At 45.1% G+C, this 21,746-nt stretch overlaps 1 protein-coding gene across 2 annotated transcripts in view; it reads right to left on the bottom strand.

The window, feature by feature from the left end:
• Window positions 1-8,522: 8,522 nt before the first annotated feature.
• LOC146359750 (sulfotransferase 6B1-like) overlaps window positions 8,523-21,746 on the bottom strand; it is a 29,205-nt gene continuing 15,981 nt past the window's right edge. Inside the window, exons 2-7 of one of the 2 annotated variants that reach the window (XM_084832135.1) lie at window positions 19,012-19,148; window positions 18,116-18,205; window positions 15,411-15,537; window positions 13,213-13,307; window positions 10,202-10,358; window positions 8,523-8,806 (exon numbers count right to left, since the gene is read on the bottom strand). In XM_084832135.1, the coding sequence (XP_084688261.1) occupies window positions 8,733-8,806; window positions 10,202-10,358; window positions 13,213-13,307; window positions 15,411-15,537; window positions 18,116-18,205; window positions 19,012-19,148 (680 nt within the window). In that variant the 3' untranslated portion in view covers window positions 8,523-8,732. Of the gene's footprint in view, window positions 9,014-10,201; window positions 10,359-13,212; window positions 13,308-15,410; window positions 15,538-18,115; window positions 18,206-19,011; window positions 19,149-21,746 lie in introns of both variants that reach the window. The other variant, XM_084832126.1, reaches the window with a different exon arrangement.

The raw sequence follows: 21,746 nt of genomic DNA, 5'->3' as shown, positions 1-21,746 counted from the left end.
TCACTTTCAGATATAATGAGGTAAAGTTGCTCTCAGGTGAAGTGGGGGCTAATGCTGGCACAGCTGCATCGAATGCTGACAGGGCCTATCAGGGTAGCTAGCTGCTGCTTGGCTCTCTGAGTCCCAGCCAACAAAACAATCAATAAAGTTTATCTTCGTACTCCTGCGAAATTTTCAACTCCTCTTTCGTATTTCTTGAAACACCTGATCCCTTCCCCTGGCAGGCTTACAAACAGGTCTGGCATGTTCAAAGGTTATAGATAATGCCAAAGACCTGCTTAATCAGAGAAGTCTTTGCCTGCTGGTGGAAGGAGTTCCATAACCTAGGAGCAGTCACCAAAACAGCCCATTTCTTGAAGTTTGAGGTCAAAAACACATCATGTAAGATTTTCTCTCTCTTCTCCCTTTGGTGTCCTTTCAACTCTTTCTCCTCAGCTTCTCTTCCTCCAGTCCAGAAAAAGGGCAGTCCAAAAGCAGGGGACTCATCAGGAGTCCAGAGGTCACTTACTGACTGTCAGCCCTTGCCGGCTGAGTGTAGCTGGCTGGCAAACAGCAGCAATCACTCACAGAAGATACCATGCACTTGCTGGAGCTGAACCTGGTGCCAAACAAGGCCTTATAAGACCATGAAGTCCAATCACCAGTATGCACCACTGGAAGACTGCTTGGAGTGGTTGCAAAAGTACATTGTGAACATGAGCGTGGAAAGAATGTAATGGTATAAGCAAGCATCATGGGGTTATCAACATACAGTGGTGCAGTGCCCAAGGACAAATGACTCCGTGGCTATTTTGGCTATTGTATGGCACAGCACTGCTTTCGTCATGCAAGGCAGAGTAAAAGGATCACATCTGATGTATATTTATCCTCATAGTCTGTTCTGTCTATCAAAACCAGAGCAGCTATTGACCACATCATTGAGGAGGACCACAGAAAGGATTCTCATAAGAATTCCCCCCACCCTGGCTGTCCATTTTGTTCAACATCTAGCCTGAAGAAGAGTTCGGATTCACTCCTAGATCTGGATTCCCAGGTTTCAGCAGTGGAGGGGAGTGCTTTTGCTCAGCTGAACCTGGTGTGCTAACTATGCCCTTTCCGAGAGATATCTCATCTAACCATGATGACACATGTCTTAGTTACGCTTGTTTGTATTACTGCAACACGCTTGATGTGGGCCTGCCTTTGAAGACAGCTGGTTCAGAATACTACAGCCAGGCCGTTGATAAGGGCCACTTATAGGGAGCATGTGAGGCCTTGGTTACAACTCTACACTGGTTGCCAGCGCATTGGGGGGCATAATTCAAACCCTTAAACACCTTCGGACCAGGTTACCTGAAGAACCATCTTCTCCCATGCAAACCTGCCAGGGTGCTAAGATTTTCTGGAGAAGCTCTTCTCTGCATCCCACCAACAACTGATGGGTGTTTGATGGGAACTCAAGAAAGGGCCTTCTCAGCGGCTGCACCCAGACTTTCGAACAGTGGTATAGAACCTTAGGCCTGGAGGCCAAATCTGGCTCTCCAGAGGTGACAATATAGCCCTCCAGGCTTCCCCAGATGGTCATGCCCCCTTCTTCTGGTTCCACCCACTTTCTCCCAACCACTGATAGCTAGTTTCCCAGCTTTCATTCAGTTTTTCCCCCTTCTAGGTTGAAATGCCTCTCCTAAGGCTTAATTACTGGCAGTAAGAGCTTTGACCTACAATAGGGTGGCCTTGCTTCTTTTGCCTTTGACCCCGCCCACCACTGGAATACGGCCCCCGAGAGCCACTTCAAAATAGAATTTGGCCCTTGGGCTGAAAGAGGTTCTGCACCCCTCCTTCAGAATGTCCTATGAGGGAGGCTTCCCTAGTCTCCTAGTCATCCGGCAGGCCATATCCTTATGGCTCGTGATCTTTAAACTGGACCTGGACTAGACAGCCCTTCAAACAAAGGACATCTTCAGTTAGAGGACTGTGCTCTGTAAAGTACACATGACCACCCTACCAAGTGGTCATTGGAAAACTCAACACAAACACACACAATCCCTGAAGAGGAAGGAAGGAAGGAAGGAAGGAAGGAAGGAAAGAAAGAAAGAAAGAAAGAAAGAAAGAGAGGAAACAGGAAATGATGTGGTTGGTTTATAACAAAACTTAACATGACTTTAAAAAGATGAGAGTTTATCCCCTGAAGAAACAGAATAGATTATATCTAATGCAAATCAGACTTGAATAGCTCATCTTAAGGACAGGACGAGCTGCAGACACAGGAGTGGCAGGTTTTTCTTTAAGACTAAATTCGTGCTGGTTGGAATGGGTATATTGCCAGATGTTAGTACAGTGTATCATGGCTTCCTTGTCATTGGGGGTGCATGAGAGGAAGTTAGGGCACATAGGTTCGGAAGGTAGACTGCCACTGCAGATGGAGGTTCTGTGGGATGTTGCAAGGAGGCAGGGGCTAGAACTAGAACACATATTAAGGGGGTTAGTGGAGCCAAGTGGACTAGCTCCACCTGTGCCATCAATGTTCCCAATACCCACACCCCCTGCCACCTGCACGTTCAGAGTGCATCACAAGGGGTGTTATGTGCACACCAGTGTACATATGTACCGATGTACATGCATAGAGCTCCTCCACACTTTAACAATGGAGGAAGTCCAAAACCCTTGGGCTGGAATGAGTCCCAAATATCTGACAATGTGGCTAAGGATCGAAGCAGGAAGTCTATGTCAGAGGGGCCCTGAGGATGGGAACTTCCTAGCAGACATTGCGGTAAGATGGCCCATGTGCTAGACTGAAGGGAGGACAATGGAACAAGGAGATCACTTGCTAATCTGTGTCAAAGGCACAGAGTCCCTTCTTTTGAGGCCCCTCAGCATGAAATACTTGGGAAACGGGAAACTAAGCACAACTTGGAGGATTTCACTTACACAGAAATGATAACGGCCATGCTTGGTGAAACCAACAGAAAATGCCAAGATGTGTTCCAAAGGTCATGTATGAAGCAGCTGGGATGGTGAGACCTGCCCTGACACTTGGGAAAGCTGTCACAAGCAGAAGCTACTACTGAGCTCTGTACATCCTTTGATTGGACTGTATGGGACCTAGAAGAAACACCCTGGATGGAAGCCAGGTTGGAGAGGTCAAACTTAATTATATATAACACTGAGATTTCCAGAAAGAAAAGAAAATAAATGGATTGTTATTGATTTAATGTTAACATTTATAAGCCACCCTATTTGCTAAGAAGCCATCAAGGTGGTGATGCAGAATGTGACGTACTATGGTTAATGAATACAGACTGAAAGTTTACTTTCAACAAGACTTCAGAAAATGTCTTCTGTCTGATGGTTTATGAAGTGGTTCCAAGTGGTCTGGCAGCAGTCTCCAAACCAGCATCCTAGGATTCCACTGATTCTGCCCCTTGCCTCCAGCAGGTCTAATGAACTTACTTTAAATCCATGGACTTGCACATCTGCCATTGTCACAGACCAAACATTGCTATAGGTGATGCCACTCATTTGACACTCTCTGATTTGCTCTCGAATGAGGACCCCTGGTAACTGCTGCTACACCACCCCTTTCATTACACCCAGCGGAGATCAGTCCTCAAGTATTTACAAATACTCAGGAGTTAGCTGACATGGACTTTCCAAATTCCATTTACCTTTTTCCTACTGTAACAAAACTACATGCCTGTCCTGAGTACACAGTGCTTAAGACCTGCATTGTTCCAGCAATGGCTAGGCTAGGGCTGAAGGTTTATGTAACCTGAACTCCCAGAGCCCCACCTAGGGCTCAGCTGCAGATTATCACAAGGCCTCTGGCAGAAGCCCTACTCATGAGGAGGCCTTTACTCCTGAGGAGTCTTTTACTGCAAGTGGGCACTCCTTCACTTGGCCATGGTCCTAGCCTGTACTTTTAGTGCCAATGTACTCAGGGGCTGGATGGTGGCTCAGCATCCCTCTCTGACTCAGGAGCAGAGCTTTCTGCCTCTCTAGAAGGAAGATGTGCATCCCTCTCTCCCTTCTTGGTCAGCTCTGGGGTCCTCTAAGGGGATGTCTGGCTCAGGAGGCTCCAGATTGTCCTCCAAAGAGGATTCCTCGGCGGGTGGGGGCATGACAGTGTCTTGAGCATCCCAGGAAAGCAGGGATGCTCAAGAAACACAAACCAAAAGGTAGTTTTATTTAGAAAACTCTCTTATGGAGTGGAGAGAGATGTAACATTTTTAGAGCAGTGGGGTTATTTTGGAACTGCCTTCACCATGTTCAGTCTAGACAGCACTGGCGCCAGGTTTGAGGGGGCCCTGGGTAAAGTGCCTTTGTGCGCTCCCCCCAATGTTGGTGGGCACTGGTGGGTTTTCCAGATGAGGGGGTGAACAGTGGTGGTGGCACATGCAGCAGCAGAGAGGATTGTTGGCCAACCAGAGCAGGCAAGTGTGCCACCATTTTAATTCCCCCACAACACCCCAGATGTATCATCCTCTCCCTGATGCTGTTTAACATCTATGTGAAGCCGCTGGGGGCTATCATCAGGAGGTTTGGGGTGCGGTGTCATCAATATGTGGATGACACGCAGCTCTACCTCTCGTTCAAATCTTCACCAAGGTTAGCCGTAGAATCCCTGTCCAAATGTCTGGAGACAGTGAGTGGCTGGATGGGGAGGAATAAGCTGAAGCTGAACCCTGACAACACCGAGGTACTTTTGGTAGGAGACAAGAGGAGGCTGGGGGATGTTGGCTTGGTGTTGAATGGGGTACGGCTACCCTTGAAAGAACAGGTCCGCAGCCTGGGGGTCATTAGGCTCAGGTGTCAGCTGTGAGCTGGACAGCGCTGTACCAACTCCATCTGATACGGCGGCTGCACCCCTACCTTCCTGACCATCCACTCCCATTGGTAGTACATGGCCTGGTCTCCTCTCATCTAGACTATTGTAATGCGCTCTACATGGGCTTACCCTTGAAGATGGTTCGGAAGCTGCAGCTGGTACAGAACGCAGCGGCTTGCCTGATTAAAGGCAGCCACTGGCAAGATCACATCACTCCAGTGCTGAAGGAGCTGCACTGGTTACCAGTTGTTTTCCAGGCCAAATTCAAGGTATTGTTTTTGACCTTTAAAACCCTATATGGTTCCGGCCCAGCCTATCTTAAGGAGCGCCTCCAGCAACACCAGACAGGCCGCTTAACACGATCAGCCTCAGATGGTCTTCTCTCTGTCCCATCAGCTAGGAAAGCTAGACTGGTGGGGACGAGGGCGAGGGCGTTTTCTGTGGTGGCCCCCACTCTGTGGAACTCCCTCCCTAGGGAACTCCGCCATGCCCCCTCTTTAATGAGCTTCCGCCGTGCATTAAAAACATGGTTGTTCAGGCAGGCATTTGGAGTGGGTTAGGGTATTTTACCCCTTCATGGATCACTGCCTTGTTGTGGCGAAGGGGCTTGCATAACTCAGTGAAGCCATAAGCTATGCCATGCAGGGCCACCCAAGATGGACAGGTCATGGCGGAGTGTTCTGACAAAATGTGGTCCACTGGAGAAGGAAATGGCAACCCACTCCAGTATTCTTGCCAAGAAAACCCCATGGAACGTATCACAAGGCTAAAAGAGATGACGCTGGAAGATGAGCCCCTCAGGTCGGAAGGTGTCCAATATACTACTGGGGAAGAGCAGAGGGAATTTCTGAAGAGCAGAGGGAATTTCCAAGTAGCGCCAGAAAGAGTGAAGCGGCTGGGCCAAAGCCGAAAGGACCAAGAGATCACGCTGATCATAGCAAACACTCTTTTCCAACAGCACAAGAGGCGACTTTACACATGGACATCACTTTGCAGCCAAAGATGGAGAAGCTCTATACAGTCAGTAAAAACAAGACCTGGAGCTGACTGTGGCTCAGATCATGAGCTTCTTATTGCAAAATTTCGGCTTAAATTGAAGAACGTAGGGAAAACCACTAAACCATTCAGGTATGACCTAAATCATATCCCTTATGAATATACAGTGGAGGTGAGGAATAGATTTCAGGGATTAGACCTGATAGACAGAGTGCCTGAGGAACTATGGACGGAGGTCCGTAACATTGTTCAGGAGGCAGCAACTCAATCCATCCCAAAGAAAAAGAAATGCAAGAAAGCAAAGTGGCTGTCTGATGAGGCTTGACAAGTAGCTGAGGAAAGAAGGGAAGCGAAAAGCAAAGGAGAAAGGGGAAGATATATCCAGCTGAATGCAGAGTTCCAGAGAATAGCAAGGAGAGACAAGAAGGCCTTCTTAAATGAACAATGCAAAGAAATCGAGGAAAACAATAGAATGGGAAAGACTAGAGATCTCTTCAAGAAAATCGGAGATCTCAAGGGAATGTTTTGTGCAAAGACGGCATGATAAAGGACAACGAAGGCAGGGACCTAACAGAAGCAGATGAGATTAAGAAGAGGTGGAAAGAATACACAGAAGAACTATACAGGAAAGATCTTAATGTCCCTGTTAGCCATGATAGTGCAGTCACTGAACTTGAGCCGGACATCCTCAAGAGTGAAGTCAAGTGGGCCTTTGGAAGCATTCCTAACAACAAAGCTAGCGGAGATGACAGTATTCCAGCTGAGCTATTTAAAATCCTAAAAGATGATGCTGTTAAAGTGCTGCACTCAATATGCCAACAAATTTGGAACACTCAACAGTGGTCACAAGACTGGAAAAGGTCAGTTTACATTCCAATTCCAAAGAAGGGCAATGCCAAAGAGTGTTCAAGCTACCACACAATTGTGCTCATTTCACATGCCAGCAAGGTGATGCTCAAAATCCTACAAGCTAGGCTTCAGCAGTATGTGAACCGAGAACTACCGGAAGTACCAGCTGGGTTCCGAAGAGGCAGAGGAACTAGAGATCAAATGGCCAACTTTCGCTGGATCATGGAGAAAGCAAGAGAATTCCAGAAAAACGTCTATTTCTGCTTCATTGACTACACAAAAGCCTTGAATTGTGTGGATCACAACAAATTGTGGCAAATGCTTAAAGTGATGGGAGTACAAGACCACCTTACCTGTCTCCTGAGAAACCTGTACGAGGTCAAGAAGCAGCAGTAAGAACCAGACATGGAACTACCAATTGGTTCAAAATTGGGAAAGTAGTACGACAAGGCTGCATATTGTCGCCCTGCTTATTTAACTTATATGGAGAGTACATCATGAGAAACACCGGGTTGGATGAATCACAGGTCAGAATTAAGATTGCCGGGAGAATTATCAACAACCTCAGATACGCAGATGATACCACCCTAATGGCAGAAAGCAAAGAGGATCTAAAGAGCCTCTTGTTGAGGGTGAAAGTGGAGAGTGCAAAAGCTGGTTTGAAACTCCACATCAAAAAAACTAAGATCATGGCATCTGGCCTCATCACTTCCTGGCATATAGAAGGGGAAGAAATGGAAGCAGTGACAGATGTTATTTTCTTGGGCTCCAAGATCACCACAGACGGTGACTGTAGCCATGAAATTAAAAGACGCTTGCTCCTTGGGAGGAAAGCTATGGCAAACCTAGACAGCATAGTAAGAAGCAGAGACATCACCTTGCTGACAAAGGTCCATATAATCAAAGCTATGGTTTTCCCAGTAGTAACGTATGGCTGTGAGAGCTGGACTATAAGGAAGGCTGAGCGCTGAAGAATTGATGCTTTCGAACTGTGGTGCTGGAGAAGACTCTTACGAGTCCCCTGGACTGCAAGGAGGTCAAATCAGTTCATCCTAAAGGAAATCAACCCTGACTGCTCATTGGAAGGGCAGATACTGAAGCTGAAGCTCAAATATTTTGGCCACCAAATGCGAAGAGAAAAGTCACTGGAAAAGACCCTGATGCTGGGAAGGATTGAAGGCAAAAGGAGAAGGGGACGGCAGAGGATGAGATGGCTAGATAACATCACTGATGCAGTGAATATGAACTTGAGCACACTCCAGGAGAGAGCGGAGGGCAGGAAGGCCTGGCGTGCTATGGTCCATGGGGTCACGAAGAGTGAGACATGACTTAATGACTGAACAACAACGAAAGGTATTTTAGAAAATGTTATTACTGTAGAATTTTATTGTTTTAAACTATTTTATTATATATTTCGTACATCGCCCAGAGTGGCTGGGTGACCAGCCAGATGGGCGATTAATACATTTAATAAAATAAATAAATAAATAAATAAATAAATAAAATTGTTCCAGAGTGAAGCTACATCAGGGCAGGCCATTGGGGAATTAAAGTGTCAGCTTGCTCACTATAGTTGCCTAGCACTCCTCTCAGTCCTGGGTGGCAATAAAAACATTCTTAAAGAGGCCCCCCAGATCCAGGGCACAGGCAGGTGTCAGTGGTGCCAGGGCCCTTGGTCCCCCTTGAGGATACTGATGCTGGCACCCAGCTTGAATCTAAATGCACCTTTCCTTTCCAAGACTGAGCTCTGGGGGGAAGTTCTGAAAATGTGCAGCAGAAGCTGGTAGAGCACAGCATTGATTGGCCAGCAGCTGTGATGTTCTCAAGAAATTTGTACACACAAATACACACACCCAATACCTAAAGCAGCTTTGAAGTTTAAAAAAAAAAAGATTTATTTTTATTAATTAGATAATGAATTAATATGGATAAACATACATGCAAGACTTTAAAAAAAAAAAAAAACAGGCCACCTGAAGCATGCGAGAGGAGCGAGGCTGATGGTTGAGCCAGCATACCAGGCACTTCAGTTGCGAAGCTGGGAGGAAGACTTTTTGCATTACATCTATCTTCACCCATAATTTCAAGAAGCTGTATTTCTGCTGTTGTGGCATAAGTCCATATGTTTCATCATCACTGGTTTATGGGCTGGACTGCCTGTTTTCAGATATATGTAAAGCAGTGAAAAAATTGCATTGCAGGGACCTAGTACTTTAGTAGTTCTGCTGTATCTTCAAGCCTTGCAGTACACCCCATATCTTAACTTTCCTCCCAACTTTGTCCCACCTAGGCGTTCTTCAAATGTCATGTCCATTTTCTGGTTGTGATCTTCATTGAAAAGGTTCTTCCAGTCACTAACACCACCTGAGCAGAGTATATATGTTACTATCCATAATATTCTCAAGCAATACAATTTGATGAAATTTACAAATTTTACTGCAGGGGCAGACAGACTTCGTGCTTGTGGGATTGACTTTTTTTTTTTTTTTTTTTACTAGAATGCCAAGGTCCACTAATCAGAACCAGTTCAAAAAAGGAAGGGGCAGCAGTGGAGTCAATTCCTTGCACCCCATGATCCATACACAGAGGATGGATCCAAAACACTTGCAGAATGGGACTTCCCTGCCCTTTCCTTCCCTTTGCAGCCTCCAGACCCCTGTGTATGCCCTTCACATCTGCTCCAGGGGGGTCCCCGATGGAACAACAGTTCTGAATCCAATAGATATGTCAATTCTCGCTTCTCTCGGTTTTTCCTTTTTCCAATCTTAAGTTCAGTTCATCCCAAACTTTGAGGATTTTTGTTTAAGTTTGCATGAAAATCTGTAGACATTTTTGTGCACATTTCTCCTAAATGTGCATTTTTGCCTAATATACTAATTCTTTTGCAAGTCATGTTTCTAATATAATGCATTTTAATGTTACTTTCAATAACACGTGCATTTTTGTATGCAGTTTTCCCTTATATGCACATTTTGTGTGCATTTTTAATTGGAGAATTCCAATGCAAAATTTGGAGAAGCAGGCATTTTTGAAGGATAATTGAGTTTTGGTTTGCATCTCAGTTCAAAAGTTGAAATTTTGTAAGTTCACATTAAAATGCGAACTGAATTACTTTCTTCTCCACGCCTAGTGTGTGGGTGCTCTCACACCCTTGGAGGTCTGTCCAATTCATTTCAGTAGAGGTAGCATAGACATATATGCAAAGACAGCTGCAGGCACATGCTCAAGATCTCCATCATAGAAGCATGCCAGCAGTTCTCTAAATCAAGATGGATGCTGTAACAGATGTAAAACTGGTTTGTTTGAACCATAGCACATAGAGTTAGCTCTGTAAATTACAATATTCTGGATACAGATTGGTAGTTGAATTCATGGATCCGGATGGTAGCCATATACACAATGCAATCTGATAAGAACACATTTTTAGGGGAGGGGAGGAGAGGAATAATCATGGGAGTTGTCCCAGGCTGAAAGCAGTCATAATACAGTGGCAGCTATTTTAAAAAGCTATTGGGAAATTAATTTTATCTTTGAAATTCTTCGGAATGTTACCTTTGCGAAAAAGAACATTGCCAAATGTGCCATGAGTTTTTTCGGAGTTTTCTTTCATAGCTTGGAAACTGCTCCTGTCTACAACCCCTTGAATCTCTTCCTCACTTAAGTGCAACTCAAAGAACTCGCTTATCTGTTTCACTCCCAAGGCCCTATTCTGAAATGGGAAAAGTAAGATATGCAAGGTCATGATTAATTGCTTATTGAGAATTTTTCCAAAATACAATGACCACAAATAATGTAACTTAACATGAGTGCTACGAGGGGGATCAGCAATTTGCAGACATCATTTGTATCAAACTGTGCCACCCCTGTTTACCCAGCTTCCTTACAGACCTCTTGTAAACTAGTAGCAATATTTACCTAGAGTTGATTGTATTCAAATTCAGATGTTTTGTATACTCAGAAAAGTATAAAGGCAGACCACAGAGAGAACTTTAAAAACAAAGAAAAGAAAACCAAAAGAATACCAAAAATAAAATTTAAAAATCCCTCGTAAATACGAAACAAACCAGTGGGGAGAAAAATGCTTTTTCATATGCTCTTACAGCACACCAATGAAAATGAAATACTATTCAACTCTAAATAAAAAATAACGCATCAACTGTGGGTCGAGCAAATGGGCATTTTATATTGTTAAGTACATTTTTGTTCATTGAAACATTTCGCTTGAGATCCTAGGTCCCCAGGAGGGAGTCCAAGGGGCAATAGGAGAGGTCAGATTTCCCCCTCCAAGGTTGGAGAGAGAGGTTCATCCTTGGAGGGGGAGATCTGGCCTTGGGTGTCTCCTGCCAGGTCCTGTGGAAACCTCCGAGGCCTCACCGCTGATGTCAGTAGAGGCAACAAGGGGAGGTGTGTCCTGGACAGAGCAGGAGGGGGTTTGGATCTGCAAGTTTCAAAGTCCTCCCAATACCCAGACATGCCCACAAAGTGGAAGGAAATATATGCCACCTCTGCAGCTGGCATACATAATTTCCCTCTCATTGGTTTGAATGGGCAGGAAATCATTCAAATAATTTTTTAAAACCCTGGGGCAGGAAGGAAGGAAAATGCTGCTCCTCCCTCCTTTCTGCCTTGCCAGACTGAGCCTGGCAGGACTTTGGATGAGGCAGCTCATCTGCCCTCTGAACTCCCCACCTCCACCCACAGGACTGCTCTGTTATGGAGCAATCCAATGGTTCCTGTAAGGCTGGCCAAGAGGCCACTGGTGCTGTAGACCTCCCTGTCTGCTAATGGAGATGGAGGTCCACCCACAGAAAGGTCGGTCCACTGGTGGAGTCCTCCAATGCCTGCCAATGGTGGAGGCGAAAACAGGGACACCTGGGGACACATCAGGAGTGGCCAAGGCCCTGCAGGATCCTAGACTCCTTCATTACCCCAATACACCCTCAAACAGAGCTGGAAACTCCACCAGCCCAAGAGCCAACATAGTTAATCCCATCCCATAGAGGCAATGGAGGAGGAGAAAAAAACAGGGGGGCACCCCCTGCCCTAGCTGGCACAAGTCATCAGAGCTTAGGAAATTCACTCACTCCACCATGGTTCCTCCCCCTCCAGCAGGATTGCTGTCTTAGGGCACAATCCTACGCGTGTTTAGACAGAAAAAAGTCCTACAAATCCATAGCTGGCTGGGGAATGCTGGGAATTGTAGGGCTTTTTTCTGTCTAAATATGCATAGGATTGTGCCCTTACTCTCATTTTCATTCCCTGCCGGCTACAGCCAAAACAGATGCCTGAAAATGCCATTTTTGGACCTTGCAGGATAGGAATTCAGGATCATTCCAGTAGCACAACACCACAGGAGCCCAGACGGTCACTGCACAAGGGTTAGTGAAGGGGTTGCTTTGGTGCTGCCCTGCTTACTGCCTGCACAGCAAAGCTGTTTCAAGCAAGAACTTTTCTACTGCTCTGGGTAGATAAGAAAACACGGTAGGGGTCATGAGGGGCGGTGTGGCTGCCACGGGGGCCTCTTCCATCGCACCTTACTGCAGCCTACAGTGGAAGCCCACACAAAGGTGTGCTGGCCATGTGAACAGTAAGGGGAAGTAGAGAGTAGGTAGATAAAAATTTATCTAAAATTATGTATAGGCCACCTTTAAGGGTGGAACCCTGTCCAGGCAGCATACAAGATAAAACACGCACCAAGCGAATACAATAAGAAATCCATAAAAACAGACTCTAATAAAATCCTTAAAAACAGAGATTGCCAATTAAAATCATTAAAAACTAAACCTACCAATAAAAACCAATGGCCCTAGCAGTGTAGGCTGGTGGCTCCAATTCCGGTGGGGCTATAGATCCATTCTGGGTTTTAGTCAGAACCAGCAGGAACTCTAAAGGAGCTATCCAATGTGCTAAACCCTATCTCCAGAATAGGTTCAGCACCCTGGACAGCTTCTTTAGAGTTCTGGCTGGTTCTGACTGAAACCCAGGATGGATTCACAGCCCCACCAGAATCAGAGCCACCAGCCTCCACTGGATTTAAAACTTAAGCACTTTCCTGAAGACCTGCAAAGAAGGAGCCCAATGAACCCGCAATGGCAGTTGTTTCTATTGAGATGTCCTGGGTGGCAGGGCAGAACCAATCAGCATTGTCCAGAGATAGTATTAAACATCAGCTGCTGTGATCCATAGAATAAGGGGATCAGAGGTGGCACTTTGTGGAAGGAAGGATCCTGCCTTCAGCATACACTATGAACTTTTCTGCTCATTTGGTCACACATTTGGGAATGTCGTAATTTCCCTCTCCTACACAGATCTCTCTAAAGAAAGAAGCATTTGGCATGATGTTGATATGCAGCACAAGTCTTTATGTGAAAAGCTTAGGGATTTTATTATATGTAGTGGTATATAAATATCACAGACAAACAAACAAAATCTTTAGCATGCTGTGAGTACCCCAGCTGGGCAGACTATCAGTCAGCATTTCCCTCAATATTTATATGATCATCACCAGTGGACATCCATCTTGCCCAAAGTGCAGGGCATCTTCCACCCAGCATTACGCTCACCTCCTTCAGCTCCTCATAAGTGATGGTCATGACATTTCCATCATCAACGTGCTTGTTCCATTCGAAAACGTAGTCGAAATAAGAGCCCCAGGGCACTGTGAGAAAACATTAAAAAATATATAAGGCAACTGTAAAAGGAAGAAACGTTGTGGATTTGAATATTCGTTTGTGTTCTGAATGTAACTGGGTTTGCTAGGCAGAGCTATGTGTACTTCTTGAGGGCTTAGTCATTCAGTCCCCTCCTGCCCTCATCACACACCTTTTTCTTCAATTCATGATTACTCAGAGTCAGAATGTAAACTGCAACCAAGAACAAATGGGTTTTCCCTATCCAGACAGTCCTTGATATGTGGAGCTTTTACAAGCTTAACCATTCCTAACTGAGGGACCTGGGAGGAAAGAGATGGCCTTTGCTGAATATGGCCATCTGGGGAACCCTGGAAGGCCATATTGGGACCCCAGGAGGGATGAATTTGACCCCCAGGCCTAAGGTCCTGAACCCCTGGTATATATGTTAATGAAAGAATAGGTATGATGATTCCTTGACCAAGTTATGTTGGTCAAGATGCCATCTGATGGTGGGGTGGGGTACTAACATCAGAAGGCATTGTGCAGATATTCCATCTCTTCTTCCTTAAATGGATTTTCCATGGAAAGAAAAAAGATGGAAGAAGTGGTGTGGAAACACGGGAAGATTACAAGTGGATGTCTGGACCCCCTGTAAAATTTTGTGAATGGCACAGGGCAATTGCACATTAAAAGCCATCTGGAAGCAACTTTACGGAGGGCCTATCTACATGGGGTATTTACTTCGGTCCTGCTGCGACCCCAAGACAATTATGGCACATGATGGATGCCTGTCTCCATAGCAAGTGTACTGTTTCTTATAAAATCCATTTGGGGGGGGGGACAGGTTTTCTGACAGATTTTCCCATTGCGGCAGCCTCAGCATGGTTTAGAGTCTGTGACCTGCGCTGCCTTTGGCGCGTGAACAGTGGAACAGTGCTGATTGGTGGCAGGGAAAGTGGCGTCATAAAGGGAACACATGAGCAGAGGCCTGCCCAAAGCATGGCTACTCGGAAGTAACTCATTGCCTTCAATTGCACATGTCTGAGTACAGGAGCAGATCGGGGCTAGAAGAATTTACATTTCTGGGCCAGTGAAGGTGCACAGAAGTCTTCCGCCGCCTCCGCCTCTCCTCAGCTGCCCGCTCCTCTGCAGCAGCGGTGGAAGCTGCTGCTTTGGAGAAGCACAGGCAGGATGTCCTTAGGAGCACTTCGACCATTGACCAGAAGGCAGGGATTGGAAGACCTGTTTCCCCACCCCAAATCCCCAACAGATGGTGAATAATTCCCCAGAGTCAGCTGGGTGGTGAATGGGGGGGGGGATAGAATGCCACCCGCTCTCCTCTCTCCCCCTCTCATCGTTGTTGTCGTCCCTTGGCCCAGTGTAGCAGCGCGGGCTCCCTCTCGCCTCCCTGCCTCTTGGCAGTCTCCTTCAGTGAGAGGAAATCCTCACCAGAAATGGTGGGGGGAGGCTGCGTGAGTGCTGGAAGAGGTTTGGCAGCAAGAGTGAACATGAGGAGAGGTTTGGGTAAACCGGTTCACTCAGAAATAACTCATTGCCCTCAGTTCCACTTCAGTGAGTACAGGAGTGGGGAGGGGGAGGGAGAATTCCTTTGCCTGTACTTTCAAAGCTCCACTCAGCTGTAATGGTGGAGGTGCAGAGAAGTGTAATGAGTTTAAAAGCTAATCTCCCTCAAATAGAAAGGCCAGGCGCAAGGGGAGGAAGGGGCTAAACCCGTCCACTCGGAAGTAACTCATTGCCTTCAATTGCGCTTCAGTGAGCACAGGAGCAGGGGCAGGGCGGGGAGCAAGCCTCCGCTCATTCGCTGCCCCGCACCTGCGCAGTTGATGACGTACGGTTCTACTCACGGGACTCTACCCACTAACTCCAACCCCCAACTAATGCGATTGCAGGTGCCGTTTGCCCTGTGAAAGCGTTTTGTTCTTTTAATGTATACACCGCTTTACTGGCTATGTTTGCCCCAGGGGGAGCAAACCCGATTTCATGAAAATCAGGATTTAAACGGAATCACGTTAGAAACCGTCTCTGGGTAGATGGGCCCAGTGTCTTTTTGTGCACAGGTGTCTATAGATCAAGCCCAATGTATTTAGCTAGAAAATAAGGTGACTTACTTTCTCCACTCATAAAAGCATCGAAGAACTCATCCCAGGTCTTGTAAGAGGGAAGAGGAGCCAAGCTATTGGTAAAATGGTAGAAAGATGTAGCCACGTCTTTTGGATTTCTTATTAGGAGTAGGATCTAAAGTAAATAATATATTTATATTGCTTCTAGAGCTGATGTTGACAAATCTGTTGTAATCAGAATAACTTGATTAAGAGAGCAATCCTATGGTCCCTAGACAGTGTCGGGGGGGGGGGGTCAGGATAGGATGTTGCAGATTTTATTTATTTATTTATTTATTTATTTCATTTCTATACCGCCCAATAGCCGAAGATCTCTTCCTCCGTGCCCTTAGACAGAGCTACGAGTGCAGCGGAGGAGATCCAATCATGGATCTTATTTATTTATTTACAGTATTTGTATACTGCTCCACATCCAAAGATCTCGGAGTGGTGAACAGCAGACAGATAAAAGAATAAAAACACCATGTTAAAATAATATTTTTTCAAAGATACAGAGTTCTGACAAACTGAGTTTTGATAAACTGCGGCTGGTCACTCAAGGAAGGCCTCCCAAAATAACAGTGTCTTCAGGAGGCGCCAGAAGCAACATAACATTGGCGCCTGCCCAACCTCCAAAGGCAGGGAATTCCATAGGAAGGGGGCCACCACTCTGAAGGCTCTTTTCCTGGTGGACTCCAGTTGGGTCCATGTGGAACGACCAGGATGTTCCTTCCCCCACCCCCTTCCCCACTCCCATCCTGCACAGAAAGCTTCTGTTATGAGGTCACACATGCAGATGACTCCATTCATTTCAAGGGAGGAGAAATCCCTTCATGCTGCTCATCCTCTTCTGTGCTCACTTTCACCCTTCATTGAAGTGAATGGGGAATCACTTGCAGGCAGACCATTTCCATATGTGGGCTGGAGTGCCCACATCAGCTACAGATAACTGCAGTAATATACAGGTCTGACATGGCAACAGGCCAGAGAAATCCAAAGCCCATTTTGGAGTATGATTTTTCAAAGTTTTGAATTTGCAAGCAAGTTGGTTCATAGAATCATAAAATCATAGAATCATAGAATAGTAGGGTTGAAAGGGGCCTACAAGACCATCGAGTCCAACCCCCTGCTCAGTGCAGGAATCCAAGTCAGAGCATCCCTGATAGATGGTTGTCCAGCCTCGTCTTGAATGCCTCCAGTGTGGGAGAGCTGACCACCTAGGTAGGTTAAAGGTTGCTAGTTGATACATTGCAGAATAACTTTTGAATTGGCAAAAATGAACATCTAAAAGCCTTCAAAACTCACTTGTCCTAATACAATGACCCTTTGCAGACACTGAAGTTCCAGTTTAAAAATGGGGATCCTCCACTCTTGAAGCTTCCCAGTTAAGAAAGCTGCTCCATCCATTGAAGCTCCATATGCAGATACTGAGTAAACCTTAGGGCTAAAACAGACATTACTTTAAATCTATATCTAGTAGCTACAGCTGGGGGGGGGGGTTACTCTAAAGTAGGCATAGGCTCCATCCAGATCTTACGAGCCCACCCTATCCCCCATGCAGATCAGGGGGGAGGGGGGCTGCATCTACTCTAGAGTAAAAATGACAAGAGATGTAATTGCTAGATACAGATTTAAAGTAATATCTGTTTTGGCACCTTGTGTTTTCTCCCACAGAATTAGAATGTTTTGAAAGTGACAATGGATGAAAGGGGAACAGGAAGTGGATTAGGAAGCGCCAGTGCCTTGTACTTCCTGTTCCTCTCATAGAACTTTTACCTCACCTGTGAGAAAGAAGCTCTGGTTCTAAGGACAGATTGTGTGCATGGCTGCATGCATGTAAGGAAGAGGTGTGGAACTTCAGGCTCATGGACCTTATCTGGCCCACCTGGCATCCCAAGATGGCTTCTGGGGTTCCCAAAATGGCCTCTAGGGATTCCCAAGATGGCCATGCCCCCTTCCCCTGGCCCCAACCGTTTTCCCTTAGTGCTTATCATTGAGTTTGCATCCCCCCCCCCAATATGTTGAAATGCCTCTCTTAAGGCTTAGTTCCTTGCAGTAAGAGCTTTAAGCTAAAATATGCTGGGATTTTTGGCCCAACTCTCTTTGCCTTCAGCCCTGCCCACCACTGGAATGCAGCACCTGAGAGCTTCTCTGAAATTGAACTTGGCCCTCAGGCTGAAAGAGGTTCAATGCCCCTGATGGAAAGGAAAGACATGTGAACATTCTGTTTCAGATAAGAAAAACTATAGAAAGACAGGAAGTGCACGGCAGTAATATTCCATATTTCCTCTGAATCAAGGTATTATCTGATGCTATGACATGCAAAAACAAAGCAACAAAGCAAAACAGGTTACAAGCAAAGCCTGTCACATTACAATATGTTCAAAATGTGTTTATCTATTCGTTTTGCCACTGACAGTGGGCAGTGAACCATTACAGTGGTTAGTAAATCTGTTGAAATATTCTAAGACTCTAGGGGGCAATCTACACTACAACTTTAAACTGGTTTCAAACCGGTTTATCTAATGGGATCCTGCAGTTTCATGAGGGTACTGAGAATTCTTTGCTAGACACCCCTGTCCCCTGCCCAAGCGGCCCCTCTTCCTAGAGCTACAATTCCCAGAATTCCTGTATTTGGTAGCCGTAATCGCTAAAAACAGGTCTGAAACCAGTTTGAAGTTGTAATGTAGATTGCCCCCTAGGGACTCACTCACCTTGGCTTTGTTCTTGAACACAGATGCAGGGAGATTCTGAGGAAGAAGGTGGGTGAGTATAACTCTTCTAGAAGGTAAATTTGCCATCCTCTTTCATAAATTGAATGGTGGAGAGAGGGAGAAAGTAATTTAGAAAGTTCACAGCTGAATGAAACTTTAGCATTTCAAATAGGAAGTAAAGCACAGATTTGAAAAGTCAACAGTGCAGTGTAAACTTATGCATATCTACTCAGAAGTAAGGATCAGAATTCAGTGGGAAATTGAATCCTACTTTGAATTGAATGCATATCTACTCAGAGATAAACCAACCTTCCTTCCTTCCTTCCTTCCTTCCTGATTTATGAGAGTTGTTTATTTAAGAGACTTTTAATCCACCTTTCAGGATGCACTTTCCCCACAAACCCATTTATAATATTACAAACATGAACATGCAATTAAAATTACACACACACATACACACACACAGAGAGAGAGAGAGAGAGAGAGAGAGAGAAGGTCTAATTTTAAAGCACCAAATGCAGACTAGAAAAAATGAATATTCTATTTTGTTTTGATTTTAAAGCCAACAGTGATGAAGCCATGTGTATCTACCTGGGAAGGGAGTTTCAAAGGTGTGGAGTCACCACTGAGAAAGCCCTATCCCCAGTGCCCGCTATCCTAATGGCTTTTGCTGGTGCGACAGAAAGTAGGGCTTCTGATTCTGATCTTAATGCTTAGGCAGGCTCATACAACATGCAACAGGGCTGCTGCACTTATGCAATTGACAAAGCACCAGCATAAGCTACAGCCAGAAGCGTAAGATGGCATGACGGGTTTTCTGGGCTCCCTTTGGATACTGCCCATTACGTACACCACCACCTTGTTTATACATTTTAAAAATAAATAAACAAATAAACCTGATATTTCTCAACATCTCCAATTTCAAGATATGGAAATTCTTCCTGTTCTTCATCATCCAGTCTATTTGCATCTGTATTATCCTTTGCAGATGATATTACCAAATCTGTTAAGATTTGACCAACCCAGTTTGTACCTGAGAAAGCATGCATGGGGGGGGGGGGACAGAGAGAGAGAGAGAGAGAGAGAGAGAGATGTATGACATTTTGATCAAACAGTCACAATGATCAGGAAGCTGTAAGTACTAATGAATCAGAGAACACTGAAGCAATAATTCAATGAGCAACTAAATGTTATACTCACTACACATTTCAAATTATTTCCGGTATAAAAATCATCATCATCACATTTTGTTCCAAACTCTTATGAATGCTGGCAGCTAACACTAAAAAATCCTGATACGCTTTTGACTGGGGACAGAGCCTTTTCAGTGGTGGTACCATGCTTTGTGAAATGCTCTCTCCAAGGAGGGTCACCCTTGTTATCATTTTGGCACTGGGCAAAAACTTCTTTATTTTCCCAGGCTTTTATACCCTTTTAAGCTGGTACACGTTTTTATACTGATGGCGTCTGGAGCACATTTCTGTGTTATGCTGCTGTTATATCATCCTATTTTTAGATTGTTTGTTTGTATCTTTGTTAAAATTTAAATAAAACAGGGTCCCTGATCGTGTGGAGCATTCTACTCGCATTCAATTGAATGCGAGTAGAACCGCGACCTTCCCTCTCAACGCATGCATGGGCCCCACTCAGTTCTTGCACTTTCTTTGGAACTTCTGTATAGGGCTTGAGTGAACACAGAATTTCAGCTAAGCTCCAATCCTCTCAGGCCTTCATCCCAGAACTGCCCATTTGTCTTCTGGTGCTGGTGATGTTCCTCTGTCATATGCTAACATAGTGTTCCACTGGCTCAGTGGTAAATGCTTTATGCCAACATGAATCCATTATGCAGGTGTACCATTTTGTTCTACCAGTACAAAGGGATTTAGTAGCAATCCCAACATCCTTGTCCAGCTGTTAGATGCATGCCCTTTCTTCATAGGAAATTGTTCTGTATAATCCATCCAATAACATTTCTAAGAATATAGAACTTTTCTACATAAGGCATTTATTGTGTGTTCGTCATTCCCTACTCGCGGTTGCTTGCAGATTCTTTAGAGAATGACGTGACCCTTCAGTTTTTCTTCTGTTTGTAAACAGCTCTTTCTGCAAGTTTTTTTAGAGCAGGGAAAATGGGGTATTATTTCTGATGGTGGAAAGAAAACACTGTTTCTACTTGTGTATTGCGCTATTCTGCTATACCACACTGCCACCTAGAGGTTATGTAGCGGAAAAGCAGAAAAGGAAATGCTCCTCATGTAGTGCTTGGATCAGAATTCTGCAACAAAACTAGGGTTGTGCATGGACCCTCTGATCCGCTTCAGATGCCGCTTCAGATCCTCAGAATCGACCCCTATCTGCCTCAGACCGATATGGGCCCACTCCACTCCAACTCAGATCTGAATCCGAAGCAAGATTCAGATATCCGGATCACCTGTTTTTGGTGTTTTTCCATTGACTTGCATGGGAAAACATAAATGGTCATAACTTTTTTAGTTTTTACGATGCAGGCATGAACACTGGCAACCTCTCCAGTCCCCTGGAGAGGAGGCCACCTGCAAAATTTCAGACAGTTTGGCCCAGTGGTTTTTGTGCTAGGTGGAGTTAAAATCTGATGTTTTCCACAGAAACTCTCAAAGCAAAGAGCTGTAACTTCTCCCTGTTTCCACACAGGCACATGACACCTTGGCCTCTCCCAGCCCCATTCGAGGGCATCGCACCCCCCAAAGCCCAGGCAGTTTGGCCCCCTGGCTTTGTGCTAGGTGCAGGTTGAATTTGATATTTCCAGAAACTCCCAGAGAAAGCAGAAGTGAGGGTTGACCTTAAACAACACACACAGCCTTTTCTGGACTCCAAAATCGAGATAAACAAACAAACACAGGAATGGCAGGGGAGGGGACAGTGTAGCAGCAACAAGCAAGGAAAAGCTATGTTAGTTTGAAAAAATATGGAAAGGAGAGATGAATCTAATCAAATGCAAATAACAAATGAGTCAGAGGTAGAAAGAAACAGGAAAAGGTGGCTGGAAGAGGTGCTGCAAAAGTCATCATCCCAAAGGGGACAGACAAGCAAGGAGTGAGAGAACGCTCCCAGTACAACCAAGCCGTTTCCTTTTAATTTAAATTTTGAGGAAAGCCTAATGGCGATCAAAATCAAATAAACTGAAGGAACAACTCCTAGGAATGCACGCACATGCACGCACGCACACACAATCATCTACCCACACCAGCCCTTTCCCAAAGACACAGCTAGTGTCAATAACCGAATGCAGCCTTTCACCAAAGTATATATACCCCCTTCCTCCACCACTCTCGTATCACAAGGATTTTGCTCTGAATAAGCCCGCTTCACCTCGTTATTCGGGCTTCGTGACAAGGCGGTGCACAGCCCTAACAAAACCAAAAGTAGATGCAGCAATTTAATAGCCTCATGTAGAAAAGCCCATAGACTGAATATGGAGGGGTTTAAATGCCACTTTGCTTTGTCATCATGCACAATGATGAAGTACTGCTTATAAACATGTTGCCATTTAAATACTCAATATCTATGAAATAATTTACTGCTGTTAATAGTAACTCTGTTCACTCGAAACTTCCTTTTAACCTGATACCTTGCAGTCTCAATATTCAAGGAT

This window comes from Heloderma suspectum, chromosome 1 (genome assembly GCF_057233095.1).
Source record: "Heloderma suspectum isolate Gila_16-S chromosome 1, 16-S_ref, whole genome shotgun sequence".
Taxonomy (NCBI): domain Eukaryota; kingdom Metazoa; phylum Chordata; class Lepidosauria; order Squamata; family Helodermatidae; genus Heloderma; species Heloderma suspectum.
The sequence above is the reverse complement of the archived record's forward strand: the minus strand, read 5'-3'. Positions and strand labels throughout refer to the sequence as shown.